The following is a 19,669-nucleotide window of genomic DNA, read 5'->3' as shown; positions in this document are numbered from 1 at the left end:
ACTTAAGAAATGGAAAGAGCAAAGTGAGGAAGGGTGGGAGACGAGATCCTTGCGATAACCTGGGATATGTTAAAAATCTTTTATCGTATGTCCTTCTGGGATCTCTGTGCATGAAAGAAATTCCAGTCCAGGGTGGGGGGTTAGTTTGTCAGATGCCCATGTAAGGCCATCTCTCAAGTACTTTGTCATTGAAGATTATACTGGAGACACAAGTGTTTGATATTATCCTGAACATATCTCAGAGCTTTCTGTCAGGATTGATCATGACTCTGAAGATAATAAAAGGCATAAGTGTAGTAACAAAAAGCAGTTGGCAGTTTAGAAACACTTAGGCTTGAATAGGGGAAGTTGATGAAAAATGAAAGCGTGGGTATCTACATCATAAAAAAGGCACATTAATTATTTTCCTCACCAGCACTCTGCAGAGATCTGCTGCTATATAATTTGTTTGTAGGGCCAAAGTTTTCTTGTCCACTGAAAAAAGCAATAAAAAAAATAAAGAAAGGGTAAGCCCTTCAGTTTCTTCAGACTCTGTTGTCTGTTGTCTTTAAACAATACTAATTAAAAAAAAAAAAAACAGAAGGCATTCCACCAAAATTTGTGGTGAAACTGCCGTTTTGGTGCTGAGACAAAGGTCACTGCTTGTTCATTTTCTGTTACTGGACAAAGACACCTGCAAAAATATTCTGCTGTTACCACATGAGGTGAAAGCCCTGTGCTGGAAATCTACCCTATGCTCATATCTTTAAGAAGACAGACTTGGGGTAGCAAAGCAATCTGTGTTACAAAAAGGCCATTGGTGTAAAGGCCTGTGCCAGGTAAGCCTGTGAAAATGGCTGCGAAGTGAGAAGTTAGAGGCAGCAAAGAAAGGATTAAGGTAGGTGGCTCAAGACTTGGTGTTAAGAACTTTGTCTTTTTGTAGACTTGCAACACAGCAGAAACCACATTTGCTTGCTTGAAATTTTAGAGCAGACATTTTCAAACTTAATGTGTTCCAAACCAGAAACCTCTGGCTGTATTTAGATGAAATGGGTTTATAGAAATTGTGCTTATGAGCTCAGAAAATCAGGCTAACTGGTTGTGCAGATATGATTTTTAGGTGCATAATTAAAACAAACAAACAAACAAAAAAAACCACCACCAAAAGCCCCAAAACATTTGAATGCATTTCTGTACATATGATCCAGACGTCTCATTCTGAGACTTTAAAAAGAACTAAATAGAGTGTGAGGTACATAGGCAATCGACTGCTACATTTACAGCTAATCTTTTAAAACTACGATAGAAGAAATTGGATGAAGTGTGGCAGTACGGACTGCCACAGGCAAGAGCAGTATCTGAAAAAATTGTACCAAATACCTGCTGTGTAACAACTTTGGGACTACTAGGATGATGTGGATACTTCTCTTTGAAGTGGGAAAGTGCTATATGTGCAGAAAGTTAATAATACCTTGTCCTCATCAAGCTCTTGAATGCTCCCTGTTAATCATGTTACTAAGAAAATAGTGTCCGAGTGCTGGGAATGATTAGAAATTTACATTCAGAAATGATGCATCTGTTTGAGTTAATGTATCTTGGAGGAATTATTGAAAATGCTTCTCTGTGGAGTGTGTTCAATATAGAATATTGATTTGTTTTAGATCAAAGTAGCCACTTTCCCATCCAGCTGTGTTCCCATAAAACACGAATGGTAGATTAACATTCTAGACTGACGTGAGAGTTAAAGTTTGTAGATGAGAAAAATGATTTGTCTCCCAAGCTCAAGGTTTTAGATGAAGCTTGTGAAACTGCTGATGACATTTTTGGGTTTTTTTGGTTTTTTTTTTCTCTGAGGACAAACAGATTTGATAGCCAGGAAGAAGCCTGACAGTTTTTTCTATTTGCAATAAGAAGAACAAGAATTGCAGTAGAAGTGTGTTTGTGTTGTTTCTCCTCTTTAGTTTGACTTTCGATTCTGCAAGCGTTTGTGAAATCATGAAATGCAATCTGTTGGTTGCAGTGGAATGGGATGGAGGCCTTGCCATTGATTTTGGTGGGGCCAAGGCTTTACACTCCCTTAGGGGGATAAATATTTTCAGACCCTGGCTGCTTTACTGTGGTGAAGGCTCAGGGTGACTGTTAACATTCTGTTGTTTCTTCAGAGGTTAGAGTGAGGGATAAATAGATTTTTTTTCCCTAAGTGCCTAGAAATTGGAAATACTAAGGTAAGGCTCTGTTAAATGCTTTTGGTGTGATAGTACCATCTGTATGAGTCTGTGTACATTATGGTATCCTGTTTGTGGAGTAGCATATTTTTTTGTGTTAAATTTTTTACAGTCATAGTCTTCCGTGAGTGACTTCTTTTATAAACTAAAGAAAATAAAATCAGCTTGGCCATTTCTGTGGTTCCTATTGCTGCAGTCTCAAAGAACTTTGTGGTACATATTTCTACATCCTAGTGAGATTAAACAATAATTCTTGCTGTTCCCCTTTTACAAATGAAAACTGAGGCATAGAGAAATAATTTCCTCTCAGGTTGTACATTAAATCAGTGGCATAGCTGGGAATTGAATGAGGATTTCCAAGTTTCAGTACTTTGAATATGAATATTTTGCATGCAAAAGCATTAGACTTGGTATTTGCTGGTTTTGTGACATCTCACCATAAGTAGGCTGCTTAAGTGTTTAATGTTGCCATACATAACACATGGGCTGACCTGTAGTAACTGCAAGTACCACAGGCTTCCTATCTGGCATTTTTCATGCTAAAGGCTTGGTTTGTCATTTGCGAGAGAACGCCCTGCTACAGGAAGGTGCTATTTTAGTAGTAATTAAGACCAATTTTTTGAATAGGATTGCCTTTTAGGGAAAAGCTCACTAAACTTAGGACTGCAAACCTGGTAAGGGTCTAACTAGTACTGTTAATGCTGCTGCTAATGGCAGAGTGGGCTACTGCTTAGAAGAGTTAGTTACCACCACAAAAACAGAGACTGAGCCTGCTGCCTGTGGTGTTCCTGCAGGTGTAGCTCACAGCAGCAGTTTGCTAGCTTTGGTTGGCCTGGGAATGTACTAGCAGTAATAATGAGTAATTCCTACAGTATGTTTTCTGTGTGATACATAGCTATGGAGGATTTAACAGCTTTTGCTGCTTAAAAGTAGTCCTGCTGCAGCAGAAGATTGACCCACCAAAGTCACCAGACATTATTCAAGCCTAGTTACTATTCTTACTAGGCACCAATCATTAGCGTCACTGCATTACAATGTGTTCTAAATAAAACTGATTTTCTGATTATATCTTGTAACTAATTGTTCTGTTCTCTCTTTTCCATGTTTGAGGACAGCATGGTTTGTTCTTTGTCTTAAGGAGTTTTGACTGCTTGGATGGGATGCACAGTTGATAGGGTTGATGTAAATATATATTTTTTTAAAGAAGTAAATAATACACCAGTTGGTTTTATCGGAGTGTTTTAATTTGACCTAAGGCAAAGATTGAGGCCATTATATCTGCTTGGTTGTTGTTTGCTTTGTTGCTCCCAGTACAGATAATGATCTGAAAGCAGCCTTGCATTTCAGAGGGATGCTTTTATTGCAGGGTCGGAATTTCAGAATTATAACCAGTTGTTTTTGCTTTTCTTACAGAGAAGAGCAAGAAGAATCCTCAGCAATTCGAGTTGGTTTTGTCACTTATAACAAGGTCCTCCACTTTTTTAATGTAAAAAGCAGCTTAGCTCAGCCTCAGATGATGGTGGTCTCAGATGTTGGAGAAGTTTTTGTTCCTTTGCTGGATGGCTTCCTTGTTAACTTTCAGGAATCACGATCTGTTGTTACCAAGTAAAGTATAATTATTCCATATGTGAATAAGATCTGAATGCTTATGATATGCATTATGCCTTTTAGTCAATTGTGTTATTGGGTTTTGGGGGGTACATGTGTTTACTGTGATACTTTAGAAGTCAGGAGATGCTTCAAGTCATGTATTTCCACCTCTGAGGCAAAGAAAAAGTGATATCAACAACCCCCCAGTGCTGAATTTGAAAGCATATTTGGGCCAGGTGTAAAGCATGCATCTTCAGCTGTGCTGCTTCAAAAATGGGAGGGGTGTTGTGGCTATGTGCCATGTTGCATGTTTTTCCTCTTGCGATGTATACGATGCACACCTGGATATGATCTAAGGACTCGTAAGTCCTTACAGCACACTAGGACTCCTTAATTTTTAGCTATTTTTTATTTATTGCATGTTCCTTTATGTTACCAGCTTTGAAATAGTGCATCTCATAGAATTTAAAAATTTATACTTTGTTTTTATTCTGGCTGGAATCCTAAAAAATTGAGTGATCAAAATTCATATTTTTTTAATACAAATTTGCATGGAAAACAGCCTTCTGTGTGAAGGCTTGGTATGTTAAAAGGTATGTTTGGGGATTATCCCAAATATGCTAACCAGTTGAGACACTGATCCTTTTGTGTTTCGTAGCTTGTTGGACCAGATTCCAGAGATGTTTGCAGACACTAACGAGAGTGAGACCATCTTCGCTCCTGTTATCCAGGCTGGCATGGAGGCGCTAAAGGTTAGAATGTTCCTCTCTGTAAGAGAAACAGCTCTTAAATAAGACTTGATAAGCTGCAGAAATTCTGTTTGCTAGAAGCCAGTCCCAAGTCCTCCTACAAATCACAATGGTAAAATAGAAAAAAAAGTCGATGATTGTTTCCAGCACTAATGTTCCGTTATTCTAACAGTACATTTGAACTGCTTTAGTCAAAATGAGAACACTGACAGGCATAACATCTGCTTCCCAATTTTGCTTATTGAGGGAAACCAGTCTCTAGAGTCTATTCCACATAGAATGGATGTTTAGGAGAAGATGAGGAGCAGGAGTCAGTTTCTTGTTCAGTATTTGAGAGAAATAAAAAAGTGTTTAGTTACTGCAGCAGAACTGATAGATACTCTGGATGTTTGTACAGATACCCAGTCCTTGCACGTGTGAAGGGCAGGAGAAGAGTCAGTGTAAGATACGATTTTGCCCTGCCTAGTCTGCTTCTGCTGTCTTCTTGTGCAAAACGAGATCTTTGTGACTATTTATGACTCAATCGGGTAGGGGGTTGGAGGGTTTCTGCTTAACTGACAAGTTCTCACAACTTGAATACAGCTGAAAATGAATCCACAGGTCAAGATGCATCCCCAGTTGCTTTCTGCATTTCTAGGACATCCCCTGAAGTGCTGACATTTCCAGGGAGCGCTGCCAATTAAAAGAATGCCACCATGGTTCACCACAAGATTTGTAGGGGCAGGAAACAGGCAGTGGTGTTAAAATAGTTGATTTATCTGCGAGCTGTGTATAGGAAAGCATGAACTTTGAGTAGATAAATTTGTTGAACTGAAAATACACAACATTTCTCAAATCTGTTTATCAAATATTTAATTAATACCTGTTTTCTTGTTATTTATTCATACTGCCAGAAGGTATGTGTGCAAAACAGACGTTTGGTTACCACTTCCGTTGGAATGCTCTTCGCCAATACTTGACTTCTACGAAACAAACTTAAGGGCCATAATTGTAAATTTCCTTTGATGTTGGCTATAAAAGAAAGCAGCTCTTAATTAAGCTTTTCATTTAGCTCATTATTTTAAAGTTACAATTTGTAAGGCTTTTCACTGTAAATTATTAATATGCATATACCTGCGCTCAAGAAAACAATTCTTGTCTAAAAAGAATAAAATGGATTGTGTTCCTATTTGAGATTAATTTTAATACACTTTTAGAAATAATATAAATACATTTTAGAAAATTTGTCAAAAGCCATGTCAGTAATTCCCAATGCGTATAATGACAAATAGGTATTTGATAAGTCTTTCAGTCTTCAGCAGAATGCTTCTTGAAAGGAATTGAAGAAATTGGCATTCGTGATTAAAGGTATTAGGGGTAAAATTTCAGCTCTGTTATAAGATGCTGCCTTCAATTGTATTTCTGCCATAGCAAAGAGATTTTGTAGTTTTTCCAGAAGAATGTCATAGCTTATTTTGAAATGTGGAATATCTTTATCTTGTGAACATCTTAAGATCTGGAGGAGAAAGAGTACCAAAGCTGATTTGTGTCTGTAGTCTTAGGTATTGCAGTTTTAACCTGGATGTGCGGTTAAGTCTGGAGCAAGAAAAGGACAAATCCCTCTTTCCTCCTTCCTTCCGTTCACCCAACTTCTTCAATACTTGGAAGACCTCAGAATTTCTAATCAGTTTTCACTTCTCTTTGCTTTAATTTTTGGTCAGCCCTGAAGTGGTCAGGCAGCTGGACTAGATGATCCTTGTAGTAGGTCCCTTCCAACTGGAATACTCTGTTCTGATCATTCCCATTACCTGTCTCAAGAGTAAGCGATAAACTGGATTTTCTAAATTTTGGTGGAAAAGCTTGTTAATAGTACAAAGATGCCTGTGGTACTTGCTACTGTTGTTACTTTCTTCTTTGGAATTCAGGGTCTTCTGTCAGTACTTTGTCATCTCAGTAAATATCATGTTCTCACTGGAGTTCTAAGTAAGAATAGAAGACTTGAATAACAACTGGCAGTTACTTCACGTCTTAGTGAGAGGAGGAAATGTTCATTACAAATTTTGATACTCCTGCACTTTAGTATAGATTTGAACATGGAATCTAGTACAGGAATATAATCCTTGCTTGTCTATAAAAATGTAGTGAACACTATTGTGCCTGAACTGAAAGAAATATTTTTTCTGTTCAATTACATTTCCTTTTAATTTTATCCAATTTAGTATTTGTACTTTTGATACTTGTTGCATAATGCTTGTATCCAATTAGAAAGTCTCCAAGAGAGGTACTCCTCGTTTTGCCCATGCAAGATTTTAGATTCCTATATAGAAAAATCACTGTAACAACGCATCAACCAATGTATCTGTGCGTTAGACCAAGTTGTTTGCTGACGTAAAATTCCCAGTTTGTTTCAGGACTTATTTCCATCAAATTTTGAGTCTTTAGATGAATTATTTAGCTCTGAGGAACTTGCAGAAAGTTTACACTGTTCTCTCGAGATACCACAATGTATGAAAATTAGACTTGTTTATCTTAGCAGTAATAAATATGCCAATATGGTGTCTTTGAAACAGGCTGCAGAATGTGCTGGAAAACTGTTTATTTTCCATTCATCATTGCCAACTGCGGAAGCACCAGGGAAGCTGAGAAACAGAGATGACAAAAAACTACTCAATACAGATAAAGAAAAGGTATTTTCTACTCTGAGTTAACAAGGGACTGCTATTATGCTGAATTTCTCTAATAGAGGCTTGACCTTTTTTCATTTATTTTCTTTTGCAAGGATGTCTTGTTTAATTATATAATATTCCCATTCTCACTGTGCCTTGATTACATTATGTAGATACATTGATGCTGCCTCTACAGGAACACTGAAGTCAAAACTACCATAAAGCAACCATTTTTATCCATAAAGGAACCCCCCTCAGCAGCAAGTCATTCCACCCATCAAGAGCCTTTATTACCTGCCTCTTAGTGATTTAGTTGTCTAAGAACCGAGTTGGTTCCCTGCATACAAGTGTATGGGCAGGGGCAACACATTTTTAATCGAATCCATGCCTCGCTTTAAACTTCCACTTCATCTTTTTTTCTTCAAGTGGGGGTTTGGATTGTGGTTGGCTACCAACAGTATCTAATGTTATGACACTTGTATTATTTAATTCTGTGCAGACGCTTTTCCAGCCCCAGGCAAATTCTTACGAGGCCTTAGCCAGGGACTGTGTGGCTAATGGCTGCTGCGTGAATTTGTTCCTCTTCCCAAATCAGTATGTGGACGTAGCCTCTATGGGTCTCATCACAATGTACACTGGAGGAACATTGTACAAGTACAACAATTTCCAGGTAAGTGATGTGTGTTTCCTGCCTTTCAGATAGTAACACCTGAGGATTTGTTGTTTTTTCCTTTTCATTTCAATGTGTGCTTTGACATTTAACATAAAAGTGGAGCGACTCTAGAAAACTTACTTATAAACTCCAGGGGATAAAATTCAAACTTAGAAATGACAGATCAGGCTCAAATATATATCTCAAAACAGTAATAAGCTGGTTGGTATCTTAAAATTCCATCCACTTACTTAAATACGCTGGCACCTGAGCAAGGAAGTCAATTACTCCTGTATATAAAGATAAAAATGCTTACGATAAAGACATACCCCCCCAGACACACCCCCCCAAAGCTGTAACACTTGTTTAAAATTTCATGAGAATCTCTCTGGGGAGTGAGGGACTTCCTCTGTATCAGGAGCTGTCCTGCAAAAAAGCGTTTTTTGCAAAGTCCGCAAGGCTACTCTGCAATTCTTAAGGCTGTGCCGTAAAATCCAAGCTAGGCTGCAAGGTTAAGTGCAGGAATGGATGTTACTGGAGATAATTTGATTGAATAGAAATTCTGGATGTCCAAGCCTAGTGATGAATTGGTGGACACTTGCCTTCATATGTTTCTGTTAACAAAACAACAATCAACATTGCTTCTCTTTTTGAAGGGAACGAGAGATGTTAAATGTGAAAAGAACAGATTCGATGTCGGGGGGATCACAGGGGGAGGGAGAGGGTTGGGTTTCTGCTATGTTGCTGCCACCGGGTGGTGAACTGCAACTTTTGCTTTTGCTTTGCGTTTCTAGCTCAATGCTGACAGTCCCCAGTTCTTAAGTGACCTCAGGAAGGACATAGAAAAAAAGACCGGATTTGATGCAATAATGAGGGTTCGGACGAGTACAGGTAAAGGTGCCCGTTGGGAACGAAAATAAAACAGGAATAAATACGACAATATATAACTTAATATAGTGCTGTAGAGGTCATGTGTAAGATCAGGCTAACTGTTTTAACTTCATTATGTACCTCTTGAAAAGTAATTGGATAGGCTGATAAAATGCATGAATATGTCCTTCCTGTATATGACTCCATAATAATTACTTTTCAAATACAAGTAAGGCTTCTGATCATTATGCATGCATCTTGGATTGCAAGCAAGTTGTATAAAAAAGTGTTGCTGCTGGACACTTACATGTTCCTTCATTTTCACACTTCAAATTACATTACTATGTCTACTTTTCACGCATTCATTCTTACCTCAAATGCAAGCATTTGAGAAACAAACACACACAAAGTGGCCAAATCAACAGTGCAAAAGGTTCTGGGTGGTCTCAGTCACAGCGCAGCTTCGTGGCTTGTCCATCAGCTTTTCCCTCTCACCCAGCTGTCAAAAAATGCTATCAGCAACGACAGTTGGTAGCAGCCTGAGGCTGCAAATCCTCGAGGGAAAATGATTCGTTTCAGTAAGCAAAATTGACTGACCATAAAAAGTCAAAAGTGTCAATTTTATTTGCCATTTTTAAATAAAAGGATATGTTTGTTTTAATTTGGCTGCAGGCTTCAGGGCTACTGACTTCTTTGGTGCTATTTACATGAACAACACCACAGATGTAGAGATGGCAGCAGTTGACTGTGACAAGGCAGTGACAGTGGAGTTCAAACATGATGACAAACTGAATGAAGACAGTGGAGCCCTAATTCAGGTAAAATAAAGCTTAATTACGTGTAGTGTCATGAAATTGTGAGCAAGAACTTCTTCAGCCATAACAGAAAAAAATTAGGGTGTAGGACTGATGGGAGCAAGGCACAGCCTGCACAGACTCTGGTGACATAATACCACTAATAAAAAAAGGTTTTAATTATCAGCCAAAGGTTGCATCTTGCCTCAAAAGCACAAACAATGCCCCTCATGACAATCAGTGTGTTTGCCTACCTCTATACTGCATGTTCTATTCGGGGATACCAAAATGCTTTCTCAACACTCACTGAGACCTTGTCAGCTATTATTTTTTCCATTTTACTAAATAAGTTTGCTTATTTGGAGTACAAGATTCATTGCTACTTATATGGAAACTGTTATTGATGTGGCATTCCTTGTGACACCTCTGTTTAAGAGCAGTTCTCTATTGCTAAACATCGCTTCCAACCCTACGGACTGCTCAAGACCCACCAGCGATGGTACCTGTGCAATGAAAGTTGTCGCTTGCAAGTGTCAGCTGGCTGCCCTGCTCCCTCAGGCCCCACAGCACTCACCGGCTGGAATCACAACGTACTCTGCGAATTACTAGACAGCGCAGCACCCTCTCTCCCGCGCAGAGTGGTTCCAGTCTCTGAGAGGAAAGGGGCAAGCCCTCCATGGTCCTCTGCTCAACTGGATAGCCCTGCAAGTTCAGATCAGACTGGCTGCAGCAGCACCACTAGCATGGGAATTTTGCCTAGTGCGTCAGGAACTTCCTTCCTACCTTGAAAATGCCAGGCTGTTCCACAGCTTATGAAATCTGCGTCCTGCCTTGGTCCACAATGTGGGACCTCAGTAACAGTTCCAGGAAATGCCACTTAGGCAATAATTGGTATTTCTCTGTGTAAATGGCCAACAAGCAGACTTGTGATACATCTTTTGTTAGGAATGGGATTATCCCACCCATTAACAGATAATGAATGGGATCTGGTGGTTTACTATTCTAGGTGTTTAGTCATGACCTTTTTCTTGTTTAATGACAGAAAATGTTACTGCTTGCAAGGTTTTAAACTTAAGCCACAGGATTATCTGAACTTTTTATTTCTGTTCTGCTTGGCTTTTAGCTTGCCCCTATAAATACATTTCATAGGTCAGCAGTTAATCCCTGTGTGGCGAAACATCCAGTTCGGTAAGTCTGAAGTTGCTTCCTAGAGCCACGGTGCAGCTGTGGCAGGGATGTATAGGCCATGTAGATGTTGCATTTACAGCTCTTTCATATGAGAGATACTTGTGGAAGAATCTAATGCAAGGTAGCTTGCAGTCTGTGTTTGGCCTGCAGGCTTTTAGATCATATGTTATATTGAAGTATCAACATTATGTTGAAATAGAATGGGAGTAGTAAGGAAATTCTTAAGTTACACCCTTGATTTTTAGTACGTAAGCCCATGGTTAGCAGGACCTCCCTTTGCTTCATAAGCAACTTATTCACGTAAAAAGAACCACTCAACTTTTCAGATTAAGAAGTGGGTTTTGTGTTGTTTTTGCCAAGAGATAATGTGATGGGCAGAGTACTGCTAAGCAAGCTTCTTATCTCTTGTGCGGCATCTTTTCCAATACATTTATTCGAACTGTTCAAATATTGCACGATTACACAGTATGACTTACAGATTTACAATCAGTGGTCTCTTGTTTTTCAGATGATACCATCAGTGTGTAGCAAATGAGAGTAACAGAAGTAATTGTATTATGCCTTTTATGCACAAAGTAGGTGGCTCTTGCGTGATGGAAGCTTTTCGTTTTAAAATAAAAATAAATGGTAATTTGCTTCTCTGTTACAGTGTGCGGTCCTCTACACATCAATAAGTGGGCAAAGAAGACTTCGCATACACAATATAGGTTTAAATTGTAGTTCCCAGTTAGCTGATGTCTACAAAACTTGTGAGACAGATGCACTTATCAACTTCTTCGCTAAGTCAGGTAAAGTTTAACAGATGGATTTTGTTTCCTTTTTTTGCTTTGGGGTGGAGGAAGGAAAAAGAAAGGGGGCTGAAGTGCTTACCTAGAGGGAAATCGTGTTTTGTAACTTGCTGCTCCAAGCCTGAGCAACTCTTGAAGTAGTATAAAATTGAAAAGACAAATAGATTACATATTTTAGACATACTGCCTTAAATGTAATGCTTGTGAAGGTAGCTAGAAACATGTAATGCACAAAACCGTATAGACACAGTAGTAGAAATGGACATCCTATCATAGTGTTGGAGGTTTGGTGGGGGGTTTTTTAGGCAAAGATAGATGAATAAACATCCTCCAAGATGCTGTCTGTAAAAGAGAGTAAAAAGCAGCCATAGACCTCAGGTTAAGTAAAATTAGAAGCTAGCAGAATACAGATACTTTTAAGAGTATGTGTCCATCTTTAGCATGTTCTTTTATTCTTCTGTATTTGTAGCTTTTAAAGCCATTCTAAGCCAACCACTGAAGATGGTCAGAGAGATCCTGGTGAATCAGACAGCTCACATGCTGGCCTGTTACAGGAAGAATTGTGCCAGCCCGTCGGCAGTAAGCCAGGTAAAACCCATCCGAACTTGGTCCTCCCCCAGCCAGGCTTTGCAGCAGACAACAACCAACCCTGCAACATCAGCAGTACCAGAAAGGACAATTTCAGGACTTATTTGAATGACAATTGGCAATTTTGTACATTAATGCTGAAATTAATTCTTTCTTCTTCTTCTTGAATGTAACATAAAGATTAGAATTATTAGCACATCCTTAAAATTCAATGGCTCTAGTAAAAGCAACAGGTGCTTCCTTTTAAATTATTCACCCTTATGTCCTGGCGATTCATACCATGCAATCCTTCCAGTAACCAAAAGCCTGGGCACTGACTTGTTTAATGTTAGCGAGGACCAGAGAGACACTTGCTGTGGACCTTCATTTGCCTCCTAATGGTTCAGAGAAAAAACACCCACTTTTCCTATGTGACTCCCCTTTAATTTAGTACCTAAAAATGAGCATGGGTTACAGGGAGACAACAGCATCCAAGATGATGACTACAGTCTATAGGGCAAAAAATTTCTGTTGGATTCTTATTAAATGTATTAACCATTCAGAGCTGTCACATCTGGTTTGAAACAGCACATATAAACAAGTTTTCTAGTTTTTCATCAAAGAAAACAAGCAGTGGTTTAGTTAAATGTTTGAAAGTCCAGCTCTCATTCCCCAGCATGTGGGATATACTAAGTAACAAGCTTTCTCTGCCTCTCAGCTCATCCTTCCAGATGCAATGAAGGTGCTGCCAGTGTACATGAACTGTCTGTTGAAGAGCTGTGTGCTAGTTGGCAGACCAGAAATTCCAACTGATGAGAGAGCTTACCACCGACAGCTGGTCATGTCTATGGGGGTAGCTGACACACAGTTGTTTTTGTATCCCCAGCTTCTGCCAATTGTGAGTATGTTGTTTGTACATCATCTTTTCATTTTCAGCAAAACTTTTTTCAGTACATTGTGATTTTACAATTGTACAGGTGCAGAAAAGATTCTGTCTGCTGGGCAGGTGTTGTACTACCATGCTGGATTACATTTTTACTGTGACAGAGTTGCTAGTTGAACTAACTTGAGGTAGGAGGGTACAACCTCTAGTTTAATGGAAAAGGGAGAAGTAACATTATCAATCACTGACATCAGCATCCTCTAAGAATCTCACTGTACTTTTAGCAAGGTTTTGGCCCAGGCTAATGAAAGATGCCAGCTTTACTAAAAGATCAGCAGTGATCAGTCTCCCCATGTAGGGCAGGTCTTCCTTTGCACACAGTGCACTAACGGAAAAAGAAGAGGGCTGGTTTCTAATTCCTCTAATCTGGAAAGGAACCGCTAAGATGTACAAAACCTTTCAACAGTTACTTTTCAGTATCTAAATTAGAGCTTTAGTCACCTTGAAGTCACCAAGTACAATAACTGTTGTGTATTTTTGCCCCATAGCACAGCCTGGATCTGAAGAGTGACACCGTCCCAGCTGCTGTCCGCTGCTCTGAGGAACGTCTCTCAGAAGGAGGGGCCTTCCTTCTGGCCAATGGTCTGAGTATGTTCCTATGGCTGGGAGTCAGCACGCCCCCAGAGCTCATCCAAGGGCTTTTCAACGTGCCATCCTTTGCACACATCAGCACCGAGGCTGTGAGTAGACGGAGACTAGTCCTCCTTTTTCAGAATTTATGATTTAGTTAGACCAGACTGCTACTGAAACAAGTGAGACAGATTTTCATCATTCAAGTAAAAGCAGAAACAGGTGACCAGCAGAAGGTGTTAAGACACCAGAACTGTCTTAACATACCTAAAACTTTAATAAGCTTTAACACGCTGAATGCTTACAGGAGAGAAGCTTTCACAGCATTTTTAAACCACCTTAAACTTCCACTGTTTTAGTTATTAAAACTTCTATTGAATGTGTGTTGCTAAAATTGGAACAAATAACTTTGCAATAGTTAATGTTTCTCTTGATAATGAATTTTCATATAGTGATTATTTTAAACTGAAAAACAGCTTAGACAGACAAGAGACATACTTTGGTGAAGGAGATGGCATTTCCCGGTTTAGAGCCAAAATCTGCAGTAACTTGCATCATAAATATCAGCAGCTAGTCTTGTATGAATGCATAAAAGATGTGACTGGCATATAACAACCTCCCGTGCTTTCATTCTGACAGACATCACTGCCTGACCTGGACAATCCGTTTTCTAAGAAACTTAAGTCAATACTGGAGCGTATCCAGAGCCAAAAGCCCTACACTATGAAGGTAACTTCTCTCTGCCTCAACTCATTCCTCATACATGTTCAAAAGAACACTACTGGCTTTGACAAAACTTACTGGTAGCTGTGAACGGTTTTACATTATCAGGAATTTTGCTGGGAGTTGCAGCATGCGTTGTAGGCACAAACATCTCATGTTTAATTCTTAATCAAAAGATATTTTCAGAGGTAGTTGAGTCTAAAAGGTTACCATTTCATTCTGCAAACCTTAATTCACACTAGTCTCTCTCCTATGTTTGTAAATACAGCTACTGAAAGGTAGAGATTTACTGGTCGTGTCCCCCCCCCCCCAACAGCATACAGTAACAGATACAGGAAAACTCTACTGCCATAGTATGATTGTACCCTAAAATTATGTATCTCATCTTCTCAGCTGATTATAGTGAAACAACGGGAGCAGCCAGAGGTGCTTTTCCGACAGTTCCTGGTAGAAGACAAGAGTATTTACGGAGGAGCTTCTTACGTGGATTTCTTATGCTGTGTTCACAAAGAGATCTGCCAGCTGCTCAGTTAAGGAAACTCAAAGAATGCTTTGTCAGTTTCTTTTTGATTTTGCAAGAGGGACAGTCATTGGTGCCTGAAGGCTGGCCCACAGCTCCACCATACCTGGGCATTCTGCTGTGCTTTAGTGAACCTTTTCTGTGCTCTTTTTGTACAGTTTCATTTCACACCAACTCTCACTGTGTATTTAGTTTACTTATTAAGCTGTAGAATAGGAAGTTCTGCACTCAGGTATTAATCTTCTGGGAGTCCTGACTCTTTCTCTAAGTAAATGAAGTGCCAGATTTCAAACTGTCAACGCTTAAGAGCATATGGGATGCATTTATTAAAATATAATTTAGAAAACTCTTAATTATTCCTTTTGCTAGTCATAAGTTGTACAAGTACCAGGAAAGATGCTAAAAATCTATACTGAAGAGGAAAAAAAAAAAATAGAAAACACTGCTTTTTCTAAGTAAGGGCATACAGTTGAATCAGATTTGCAATAATCGTGTAGTTCAATTTGAGTACTTCAAAGTTCTTCATGTAAAGCTAACCTCTAAAAAATAATCCCTTTTTTCCTGGAAGGGACAAGCATTACTTCCTACAGCAACAGAGCCCTAGGTAACCAGGACACAAAAATGCCTCTGTTTATAACTGGACTTGACTCAAGTTTAACAACAACAGACCACAGGAAGAACAGTAACCAAACAATCCTGTTGCTAAGTTTGGCAGATAATGCCACACTATTATGGTACAACTCTCTAGTCTTAAGGGCAGCAATTAATTTAGCATACTATTTAATTACATTTTCAAAATTGAACACGTTAGGTTTTATTTAGTGCATTTGCTAACTGGAATGTCCAATAAAACTTTGATAAATAAACATCTGTCCCTCAAAGTTTCAGTGGCAGGTCAACTGTAAGACAGTTGACACATTAACCAAAGGTTATTTGTGGTGCTATAAAAAGAAAGCCTCTTGTTTAATACCAGTTCTATTACAGTGACCTCCTCTCACATGACTGGTCTATTCCACAGTCACCGCTTTGAAAAATAAGCCTCTGCTAGTATCAATATTTAAGGTAGAATTTAGAAAGCCAGCATCTTTGGAAGAGCTGTTTACCTCAGATACTTCATCAGTTTGTATCTTTAGGACCAACACCTCTGCATGTGAGGTTTGAACTTTTCCAAACTTGAAAAGCTATTGTTACAAAAATCAGTGTTTCAAAGAAAGCAAAAACCCCTCAAAAGTAAGGATAAGAGTTGAGACTCAAAAAAAAAAGTGCCTTTAAACATGTTAGTGTCATTACTTAGTGTTAATCATTTTAATACCCAAGATAAGCAGTCAAGATGCATATTTTTTTTCATAGCTTTATCAAAACAGTTGTATCCTTGAGCATTGGCTGAGAGCTCTTAAAGAAGTAAGTGGCTATCTATCTTACAAAAGGATCCTTGGACTGAATTCAAGCACTTTTTAGCTGAAGACTTTACCCTGTAAAAAGTATTTGTTGCCATTCCAAATCAGTGTACTTTGTAAAATGACACCAGCAACTCTATGTGTAAAGAAATAAGCAGTTATTAAATATAATCATCATGTGTGTGTTTACTCTTTCATACACTAAGGTCTCAAAGTTTTTTATGCTATCAGCCTCTGCCAAAAGCTATCCAACACCTCTTAAACGCTAGCACCTAAAACTAGTAGCCCAGGTCACTACAGAGGGGTGTTTAGGGCAACTAGCAACAGAAACTGGCTTCAAGGTTCATGCAGTGCCTTTCCCTGTAAGCACAGCAAGACAATGCAGAAGGTTTGTTGCACCGACTTCAGGAGCCAGGGAATACGGCAAAGTAAAATTAGCAACAATAATTCCTACACAGCATAAACACCACCATCAGTCAAGACCACTGTAGGTCACCTTCTCCTACACCGACTGTAAAGACAGGCAAGCTTATCTGGCACTACAGAATTTGCAGTGTGTTACTGCTGTTAGCATCACCCCCCTGTTACAGCGAGGAAAGTTGCTCAAACTAGGTCTCAAATGTGCCAGAACAGCCTGGCAGGTAAACTGTTTTAGAAAAATGACTTACCAAATGAGTCAGGAAATGGGAAGACACAGCCATTCTTACATAGTAAGGCAGTGTAATTAGGGAAACGTTTGTGCTCAGCTGCTGAACAAAGTTCACAGCAACTGCAATGAATGAGAGTTTCCCTGTAGAGGTAGGAAGCTGGTGAGCTGCTCGCCAGACAGCTCCTGCCTCAGCCACACTTGCTCAGCGCCTGTTTCCTTACCGTATTCCATGGAGTCTGCTGATGGCCGAAAGAGCATGTCTGCACCGCAACCACATGCATCTTCTACTTGGCCAGTTCAGGCCATGCAAGCAACACTGATCAACTGCTTTAGGGCAGCATGTCACACCTACAGTTCTGGAGGAAGGTGTACATGTCACTTACTTACTTACCTGTGCGCTGGCAAAGCCTACAGAGAGCCAGGACTTCAGGCACTGAGGTGCTATTCAGAACAAAGCTGCAGTAAGACAAAGCTATTTATACTGGCATAGCTAATTTGTCAGAGCTCTGGCCTTTCACACAGAGTTAATTCTACCTGCATTAAGGCATCATAATGGCTAAACTAGCACCAAGATACACATTGATACAACAGCTCTTCCAGCAATCATAGACGTTATAGCACAGACATATTGCAAGTGCAGTTCTTGTCTCCGGCACAAACAGCAGGACTGTAATACTCAACTCAGATTCACAGGAGTTAGGCCCTTTTTTTTTCCTTTTTAATTGCTACAATAATTATACTCAATGTGTTTCACCATACAACTTAACTACTCCTTGCTTTCTCAACCTGTTACAAAAAGGATTAGCAAGCTTTCCTCCATGTTATTAAGTTGACCTTCCTCCCATTACACTGGGCAATTTCTACTATAGCAATAAAGTTGCCACCAACTTCTTTACCAATTTTGGCAGGATAAATCATTTTTTGTACTACAAACAGAAACAGTGGGTCTCATTATCTATCACTTTTAGTTAAATGTATCCTTAAAAAGCCACATTCAAGAAACAAGAGTTATAGATGTTTTCAATGTAATGGCCTTGAAGTGTTAATTTATTCTTTTCTAGAGTGCATTCTGGGTATTTCTATCCCCTGCCAAAGATTTTAAAACATCTGAGTATTCTAAAATTAATCCCGAGACTTACTGCCATTGTCAGATCAAAATTGTGTTTTAGTTTGCAGCCTAAATCCCACTCCACTGAACAAAGCATTTGGTATCTATGAACATACGCCATGAGCCTGTGTTCATCATACTGTGCTGGGGAAGAACCCCAAAACCCCCAAGAGCATTGCCCACTAACCCACACAGCACATCCAGAATTTCAACCAACTTCTGGTAACCAGCAGCATCAGAAGGTAGAAAGAATTCTCAAACTGACAACTGGATTTACAGTTGACTGATGTCTTAAAACCCCTTTGAAGCTAAATGCTGACATCCCAAGTATCTTGTTGATGCAACTGTCGAATCCTTCACTCACTCAATTCAGGTGGAGTGCAAGATACTATGAGCCTCTTCCAGAATGGAAAGACATGATGAGATCTAGACAGGCACCCCAAATCAGATTGGTGGCATTAGGCATTCAGTAAAATTGGCAAGTAAGAAACTTGTTTGTTTGTTAGGCTTTTTATCATCAAGGATAGCATGCTCAAATTAAGTCTTACTTACTTGCGGTAAATGAAATACTCATCAGTTCACTGATGATGAGTGCTATCCTCCTCCTTCTGTTAAAGCATTACAACTGAGAAATTAACTGACAACCGGTAATGAAATTAAAAGCTTTTCATCTCTAGACACCACTTTAGATACAGTCCAAATCAACAGTGATTAAAAAGATGACCAGATGTTTTTTCTATATAACCGGGGGGGGGGGATAGCATCTCACTACCATGTTTTCTAAGTATCATCTCCACAACCGCAAGTACGCGCCTTTGGGTACGCACACCCACGCACTACTGTCTTACCTTTACAGGCAATCGATCTGAAACACCACCTTCAGATTAGGACCAGCAGGTGTCTGTCTTCACAGAGCATAGGTAACTGTCTGTCAACCTCAATTAAAAAAAGTAAGGTCAGTTGCTTGTCAACGACACCTACACTACACTTCTCTGGTGAGTTGGCCCATCCAGACAGATCTAATCTAACACTCTGTGGAGCAATATTCTTTTTTCCTTAGCTATTTCAGCTTTGAGGGGCAAAAACAAGAAACTAACTCTGCATGCTCAAGAGGGATTTATATGGTAGAGGTTTTTTTTCTTTTTACGAGACCACATGCAATTAATTTCCCAAGTCACTGAAGTCTTGATCAGCACCCCAACTTCTGCAAACTGGCACAGATGCCCATCTCAACTGGTTATTTTTGAGTCTCCTCTTCAGTGTGGCCTAATCTTCTACATTAAGAGTAGGCTAAGCACTGAACTGTATCAGCTGTGGGCATACAATTAAAAGGGGGAAATGCAAATTAACATTTTCTACTAATTGAGAAAAGGAGAAAAGGAAGATTTGTCACTGGCACAAAAGCAGACTTCCTAAGGTTAAGTGTTTCCAGTACTTGCTTTTTGAGTAAGAACGTGATTAGGGCACAATCAGGAAAAAGTTTTCTTACTGTGGCATGTAACTTCTGTCAAACACTGATCCAAGTAGTCTTTGACAGACTTCACTGACAGTCAGATGGGCACTACCCTTAAAACACTGTCGTCCCCGTCCCCCCCCAAATCCAGTCACTCACTCTTGAGACATGCCAATGTAAGACAGGAAGAAACAAAATGTGAGCAATAGGTGAGTTTCACCTGCATTTCAGCAGTCCCTTAGAAAGCACAGTACCAAGG

The 19,669-nt window shown here is 39.4% G+C and overlaps 1 protein-coding gene across 1 annotated transcript in view; it reads left to right on the top strand.

Moving 5' to 3' along the window:
- SEC24D (SEC24 family member D) overlaps window positions 1-19,324 on the top strand; it is a 59,935-nt gene extending 40,611 nt beyond the window's left edge. Inside the window, exons 12-23 of the mRNA XM_010575548.1 lie at window positions 3,618-3,809; window positions 4,453-4,546; window positions 7,093-7,209; window positions 7,688-7,858; window positions 8,635-8,731; window positions 9,383-9,528; window positions 11,342-11,480; window positions 11,950-12,068; window positions 12,766-12,945; window positions 13,479-13,670; window positions 14,200-14,289; window positions 14,677-19,324. Of these exons, the coding sequence (XP_010573850.1) occupies window positions 3,618-3,809; window positions 4,453-4,546; window positions 7,093-7,209; window positions 7,688-7,858; window positions 8,635-8,731; window positions 9,383-9,528; window positions 11,342-11,480; window positions 11,950-12,068; window positions 12,766-12,945; window positions 13,479-13,670; window positions 14,200-14,289; window positions 14,677-14,817 (1,678 nt within the window). The 3' untranslated portion in view covers window positions 14,818-19,324. The remainder of the gene's footprint in view (window positions 1-3,617; window positions 3,810-4,452; window positions 4,547-7,092; window positions 7,210-7,687; window positions 7,859-8,634; window positions 8,732-9,382; window positions 9,529-11,341; window positions 11,481-11,949; window positions 12,069-12,765; window positions 12,946-13,478; window positions 13,671-14,199; window positions 14,290-14,676) is intronic.
- Window positions 19,325-19,669: the final 345 nt, after the last annotated feature.

The sequence above is a fragment of the Haliaeetus leucocephalus genome, unplaced genomic scaffold, assembly GCF_000737465.1.
Source record: "Haliaeetus leucocephalus isolate CR32 unplaced genomic scaffold, Haliaeetus_leucocephalus-4.0 Scaffold484, whole genome shotgun sequence".
Taxonomy (NCBI): domain Eukaryota; kingdom Metazoa; phylum Chordata; class Aves; order Accipitriformes; family Accipitridae; genus Haliaeetus; species Haliaeetus leucocephalus.
Note: the sequence above shows the minus strand (reverse complement) of the source record. Positions and strands in the feature narration are given on the sequence as shown.